At 37.7% G+C, this 7,067-nt stretch overlaps 2 protein-coding genes across 3 annotated transcripts; both read right to left on the bottom strand.

Annotated features, from left to right (window-relative positions):
* Positions 1 to 1,140: 1,140 nt before the first annotated feature.
* LOC116010489 (mediator of RNA polymerase II transcription subunit 15-like) lies at positions 1,141 to 4,075 on the bottom strand. The gene is made up of 3 exons (XM_031249918.1): positions 3,666 to 4,075; positions 2,779 to 3,069; positions 1,141 to 2,659 (listed from the first exon to the last, which is right to left on the bottom strand). Exons 1-3 carry the CDS (start codon positions 3,825 to 3,827, stop codon positions 1,496 to 1,498), a joined length of 1,617 nt encoding a protein of 538 aa, XP_031105778.1. The 5' UTR covers positions 3,828 to 4,075; the 3' UTR covers positions 1,141 to 1,495.
* Positions 4,076 to 4,607: 532 nt separating this feature from the next.
* On the bottom strand, positions 4,608 to 5,891 carry LOC116011383 (CASP-like protein 1C3). Of its 2 annotated transcripts, XM_031250943.1 has the most exons (4): positions 5,830 to 5,891; positions 5,514 to 5,665; positions 5,301 to 5,403; positions 4,608 to 4,983 (listed from the first exon to the last, which is right to left on the bottom strand). In XM_031250943.1, the coding sequence occupies exons 2-4, from the start codon at positions 5,588 to 5,590 to the stop codon at positions 4,771 to 4,773; spliced, it is 393 nt and encodes a 130-aa protein (XP_031106803.1). In that variant the 5' UTR covers positions 5,591 to 5,665; positions 5,830 to 5,891; the 3' UTR covers positions 4,608 to 4,770. The 2 variants fall into 2 exon arrangements, with proteins under 2 accessions (XP_031106803.1, XP_031106802.1); XM_031250942.1 differs by lacking the exon at positions 5,830 to 5,891 and having other exon boundaries at positions 5,514 to 5,692.
* Positions 5,892 to 7,067: the final 1,176 nt, after the last annotated feature.

Genomic DNA, 7,067 nt, shown 5'->3' with positions numbered 1-7,067 from the left:
AGCCATCTCCCTCATCAGTATCCACCAACCAAATGGGTGTTTGCCTTTGATCATTACAATTTTTTATTCATTTTACATTCACACAATTTTAATTCATTTTAAAATTTCACATCACATAATAAAATAATAAGAAAAATATCAAATAAGCCCTTGAACTTTATGATAAGTCAATTAGGCCATTGAATTTTAAAAAGTAACATTAAACTCATCAACTTGTCATTTTCATGCATTCAAATTCTTAAACCAATAAAATTGTCAGCCTCTGCCCACTGCCTCTGCCGCCGCAGCCATCTATTGCCCAGGTTCATCTTCTTTCAGAAGAATAAACAGCGTCATCCTCAACCAACAATGACTCTCGTTTGTAAAGAAGGCCAGGGAGGAGAAGTTAGACCACATGACAAGATGAGGTATTACCCAATAATCTCTTTTAAGTAAATACGGAGTAATACTTAAAGTGAGTTGTTGATCACCAAGTACACCTCATGTAAAAAGATAAACAAATTAAAACTCTTTTTTTTAGTACTTAATTTTCTTAAAAAAATCAAAATTTATAGAAATTAAGTGAAACAATATCCATATTGTATCAATCAACTAATTAAGTTATTTAAGAGATTTTCAACAAATGTGATATTGAATAATATGAGTTATAATAAACTGTCATCCAATCAATACAGAATTCACTCTTTTATAAACATGTCTTAAAAGAATGATTGCAACTTTTGATCTTTAATTTCTCCCATGATGAGTACTTGATGTGAACATATAGATCTACTTTTATTTCTCCCAAGAGTACTTGATATCTTGAAGTGAACATATAGATCTACTTTTCACACAAGAAGTCAAAATATGCCGCTCTAATTTAGCACGTTTATATAAAGTGTGAAGATTTTGTTTAAATGCTTGAGCTGGACTTTCAAATTCACTTAATAAATTATCTAATACTTTGGATATCATAATTTGCAAGAAATTAATGGGGTGTTTGGTAATTAGCTTTCTAATTACGTGTTTTTAAAAAGTAATTTACATCAATAACCAACCACTACTACACTAGCATAAATACAAGATAACATGAACGAACATATATACAGTGAAAATTTAAGTCTCCATAACCAACCACTACTGCACTAGCATTACATGACATCAAGCTCAATGGTGGAATTGCCATAATTGATAGAAATTAAGATGTCATCCCATCATAGATGTGTATTGTATTATATGTCGTCATTGAAATGTATCAAAGAACATAACCTTACAATGTATAAGAAAGCAGGGAAGAGGCCACAACAAATAATATAGTGCGCCTCTTGATTTTATACATACCAAATTCCCATGCTAATCGTATCAAGTTTTATTGAAAGCAAGGCATATATAGTAGGCAAAACCACCGCGTGAATGTGGTGTAATGATACAGAATTACAGACCGAGATGGTTGTTTGCCTTAACCATGGTCTTTCAGAACACATAAAAAGTGACAACTAGAAAGGTTCGAGGTTACTTACCATCCTCTATAGGGGACACAAGAAGAATGGCCATTCAATCTATCAAGCACGCTGTTGAAATCAACAGGCTGACCCGTCTCCTCCAGCTTTTGGATCACGTTTATGACATGATCACCCCTGTAACCCATGTGCATGAATTTCTCGGTCAATTCCTTGTAGGGATGGTTGCGGATCAACTGTGGTGGACGAGCCATTGCATTAGTTGTGCTAGGAGCTGGCTGTGGGTTCTGGGCAGGGAAGCTTGATTGAGGATAGCCGCCTTGTGGGAAGTGAGGTTGTGGGGTTGAATGACTCCTTGCCCCTTCCCCGTCATAGATTCCGTAACCATTGCCTTGTGAAATGGAGGGATGGGCTGTGGCGAGTCCATATCCCTCCCCAGGTGCCCGAAGAGTGGGTTTGAGATGCTGAACTGGAGTTTCGGGCTGAACTGGCTTGCCAGCACCAGCATACCCATAACGGATTCCCCCCTCGGGGCTGCTTGCAAGTGGTTGAGACATAGGCATTTGCATTGACATAGTATTTGGAGCAATAACGGGAGTAGGATTTGGTTGACTGAGCAGGTAAGGAGGGAAAACGGCAGGTGATGATGGACGAGCTTGCTGCTGCTGCTGCAGCCTTGGCTGTGGCTGTGATTGTGGAGCCTGGTGGGGTAACTGCTGCACCCACTGCTGCTGCTGCTGATAGTTAGCTGCAGCCTGAACCTGTGGGGTCACGTGCAATTGAGATTGTACAGATTGTGGTTGCAACCTAGTATGTTCTTGTGCTTGGGAAGTTTGGTAGTGAGGGACAGGAGGTATGTATTGACCATGAGACAACTGAGGTGGAGGTAAATAGTATCCCTGTGGTTGTGAAATAGCTTGTGATGAAATGGGCGGGGGAGCAGGGACAGGCGGCAGTTGATGATGTTCCACTGGTCGGGTAGTAAGTGAAGGTCGTGGTGCTACCTGGTGTGGTAGTGCAAGTGCCAGTTGCAGCCCGTTAACTTCAGAAGAATTTCCACTCATTTTGGTATCACAAATAGGTTGCATATTTCTCTCTTCATTCTGCTGAGAGTTGTTACCTGAATTTGATTCTTTCTGTGCAAGCCGAATCTTGGCCAGCTCCTTCTGAGCTTCGGCAAGTTCTTGCTTATCTCTCAGAATCTGTACTGACCTGTGAACCTGCAAGCAGAATAGTACAGAACCAAACCGATCAATAGCACGCTCAGAATTGAATATATACTGCAGTCATATCTTATGCACAGACTAAGAGAAATATGCTAATATAGTAACATACATACCTCTTGAAGATTCTTTTCAAGTGAATTGAGCTTGGAATCCGCTGCTCCATGATCACGAATCATATCAGACTGTACTTCTCCAATTGATTTATCAAGATTGTAACAATATAATTCCAACTGAGACAGCCGTGAACTAATTCCCTCAAGGAAACGCATCAGATTGTCAGCATACTTCTTCATGGTCATGTCTACAGTAACCATAACATCTTCATTAAATGATGATTCTTCAGGAAGCCTATAAGGCGGAGCAGCAAACACAGATGATCTCGTCATTCTGTTTTTTTGAAACTCCTGCTCAATACAAGAGACACATTCCAGGTAAGCAGCAGAAACTGAGATCAAATTGATTAGCCATCTCCTATTAGTACATATTTTTACCTTCAAACAACTTTCTTAAAAGCAATAGCAAACTCAACATTGCAATTTCAAAGAAAAGAACTTCAATGGTCACCCCCTTCATATTATCTAGTTAATAAACTCTCATTTCATCTGATTCTTACTTCTTCTTAGTATCAATACCATTAAACAGCTTAAGTTTTGCAGACATTAAACCAGAGTATAGTCTTTGTTTTGCCGAAGCTTATGTGTATGGATTATCAGAGTAAATAAGCTAAAACCTTGCAACATAGTCTTTGCTAAACATGTTATAAGGATTATTTAAGATATAATCCCAATAATCTAATTAACTAAAGCTTTACCAAACACCCCAGTGACCAATGAGTTCCCTTCCCAGAAAATTTTCAGATTAAAACTGAAACCCATATTCCAAAACTTTCAGATTCAGCAATTTACAGCAAAGCTGAACAGTAAAGACTCCAACTTTCACCAGTTATCACCAAAGCCCTAGCTAAAACCGCAAGAATCAAACACCATGAGAAAAAGAATACCTTTGCAGAAGTGGACGCAACCGCGGGATCGGAGTGGAGGGTGCCATTAGAACTCGCGTGATTGGAGTAGTCTTCGTAGGAGCAAAGAATATCATCGGAGGCGGTGAAGTCAAACCCTTTGGAGACCGAATCGTTGGCCGGAACTGACGATCCAGAGGCCATAACCGCGAACAGAGAAAGCTAACACTTTTGCCGAAGCTGCGAGTATTTCTAAAGACTATATGCAGAGAGAGGGGGGGAAGAAAGGTATCGAAGCAGGTGTGTGTGGACGGTGGACTAATGAATTTTAGGGTGTACACTGTACAGTACTGAAACGTTTTTGATGAACTAACGTGAAAATCATGGCGGTTTAGACTTTGAGGTTTGGTACTGAAGAAAGGCAGGATAAGGATTAACCCTGGCCGACCATAATTATTTGGTCGCTTCTGTGTCTCCTTAAAAAAACAAAACGAAAACAAAAAACAAAAATTAATGACATTTCTACGGTTGAGTTATATTATAATGGTTTATTCGATCTTTGAATTCTTCAGTCACTATTCAAGTATTGATCCATGGTATCCGTGATTAGTACGTGCTAGCTACTGGGCCGATAATAATGAATAAAGTATGGTAAAATTTAAGTGATAAAATAGAACATTGAGTTTGCCCAATAAGTCCCATAGCTTTAGGTTTTAAGGTTAGGGCCATGAATTTTGACCGACAAAGAAAAAATTGATTAGTTCAAACCGATAATTCTAACATTGCGAAATCTTAATAGGGCTAGCGTGAAACTGAGTTCAAATGAATTGACTCGATTGATATCCCTACTGATAGCATTATATATACACATGTTGTGTAATGAATTTATAAGGTGGTTTGTATCAAGTAAGTTGATCGGATTGGCATTCCTAATTCTCGTATTAAAATAATATAATGATAAATTAATTAATGATCTCATGCAGATAATCCCAATCAGTTCTCCATTGAAACTACGAGCAGAAAGAAGCTTGTGATCATGATCTCGATCTCACTCAGCTCATTGAATTTACAACTTAGTATTCACCTTTTAGGTACGGTGTATACTACAAGTAGATATGGCGGCAGACATAATTATAAGTAAAAATACTCAGCGAATGATAGTGTGGATGGTGTAGAGAAGAAGCAAGAGATACAGTATGACTGCAAGGAAAGCGGCGATCAAAGCTCCGGCGACTTGGTCGCAGTATTTGTGAAACTTGTCGCAAATCGGCAGCCACCCCGCGTAAGAGTTGCCTTCCTTTCCCACGTGAGCAATCGCCAGAGCTGCCGACACGCTTGACATCAACAACATCGTCATTACCTGCCATACATATCATCACCCTAACCTTTTTATCATTCTGTATGTATTCAATATACTTCTGGCCAACCCAGTCAAAGTTGGTATGGAGGTTACTGGTTAATAACAAAGTTTTAAGTTGGATTTTCAGTCAGAATTATTTATTGATATTTTTAGTTTGAATTATATAGATCATCAACTTAATTAGACAACATAAACTGGTTTATATGTGGTCTTGTTGTGTCATTTAATTTACATGTAGACTATAATTATATGATAAGATCATATTTACTCAGTGCACTGTTCAATAGTTACTGTGAATTTTTGTCATCACCACTTACCACATCGGAGACTAGAGCTAGCCGCCAGAGGAAATTCTTGGGAGGTGGGAAAAGCATGAGGATCCCATACACGCTTCCAACAACGTTGGCAATAAGGAAATACCTTAACAGAAACATATATGCATTAAAACGCAAACTCGATATGATCTGATCTTTATTTCCACTTGAATTACAGGCAGGCCGGGTAATCATATCGATGGAATCGAAACTTACTTGAAGGCGGTGGTGTGGCTATACTTGGCTTCAAAAGGAGCAGAAAACAGGTAGATTTTCTGGTGGCTAGTGGCCATCACGAAGGCTGCCGAAACCGTGGCGCCTAAGGCCAGAAGCCTTAGTGAGACATAAAGAATCCTTAGCTTCGTCGTCTTTGCAGCCTCCATGGAAAACACCAAATAAAATAATGAAATTTGTAACGCATGATTATGGGAGTTTAATAGGTTTAAGGATTATATTACTTGAGAAACTGAAAGTAGTGGCGGATAGGAAAGGGAGGCTTATAAGCAAGAGTGTTAGTTTGTGGTAGTCTTACCTATATGTAACCGTATTTTACCCTCTGCCCAGTAGCTGATGATCTGATGACTATTGTTTTCAAGTCTTTAATTTCTTTTCCTAGCTATAGGGACAAGACAATGAATTGGCGCATATACTTGATAGACCCATGGTGGTTGAATATTGGTTTTGACTGCCAGGATTGCTTAGTTCCCTTTACTGTAGAAATGATCCATCATTCTTATTTGTGGGTTCAACCCAAAAGGTATATATTGATAAAAATTAAATTTCTTATTATATTTTAATACGAAAATCATACTTCATCCACTCAACTATACCGTCTATAGCTGCAAAGCAAGAATTTGACGAGTAATTCCTAGCTTGAGGCACTTTATTAACTATCGATTTCCTTTCAATAGTCATTCAATATAATACACAATGACTCCATCAATTTCTTTCACGCCAAATGAGTGAATAACAGAAAACTAATCAAAACGTACAAAAATTAAAGTATTAATTCATCAATATCTTAATATATTATAAATTGATGCAACAAAAAGACAAAAGGAATGCCTACTTACAATAAATTGTGAATTATTCATATCGTCCATGTGATAATGAGCTTTAATAATAACCAAAGCAAGTGGTATTTAATTTACAGGGAAAATGATCAAATAAGTAATCAAATTAGTAGCAACAATATAATGCAATTAGGCCCCTAAACCAAAAAAAAAAAAATCAATTAGACATTCGTACCTGCAAATAAATTACTGTAACTTCAAAAATGGTTTATTTTTTTTTCAGGCGTGGTGAAAAGGAGAGAGAGTAAGTTGGAGTTAATTCCGGCAATGGTCCTTCGACTATGTTAATTTTCCAAAATTAGTCCCCGACTTTTAATTTGGACAATTTTGGTCCATTGACTTTCAAATTCTTTCCAATGTTGGTCCTTTCGTCAAATTTTGGTTAAGTTGAGGTCAAACGAAGGGGTAAAATTATCCGTTAACCTATTTAGTGTATTATTACTCGTATTTCTCCTGTCCTATACGCTGTATATATGAATATAATCTCAGCCGAAGTCTCAATTGAAGCCATATAATCTCATATGAACCTGATTATATTCATATATATAGCGTATAGGATAGGAGAAATACGACAATAATACACTATACAGGTGAACGGACAATTTTACCCCTTCATTTGACATCAACTTAACCAAAATTTGACGAAAGGACTAACATTGGAAAGAATTTTAAAGTCAAGGGACTTAAATTGTCCAAA

Source organism: Ipomoea triloba, chromosome 2, assembly GCF_003576645.1.
Source record: "Ipomoea triloba cultivar NCNSP0323 chromosome 2, ASM357664v1".
NCBI lineage: Eukaryota > Viridiplantae > Streptophyta > Magnoliopsida > Solanales > Convolvulaceae > Ipomoea > Ipomoea triloba.
This window is presented reverse-complemented; position numbering and strand designations above follow the sequence as displayed.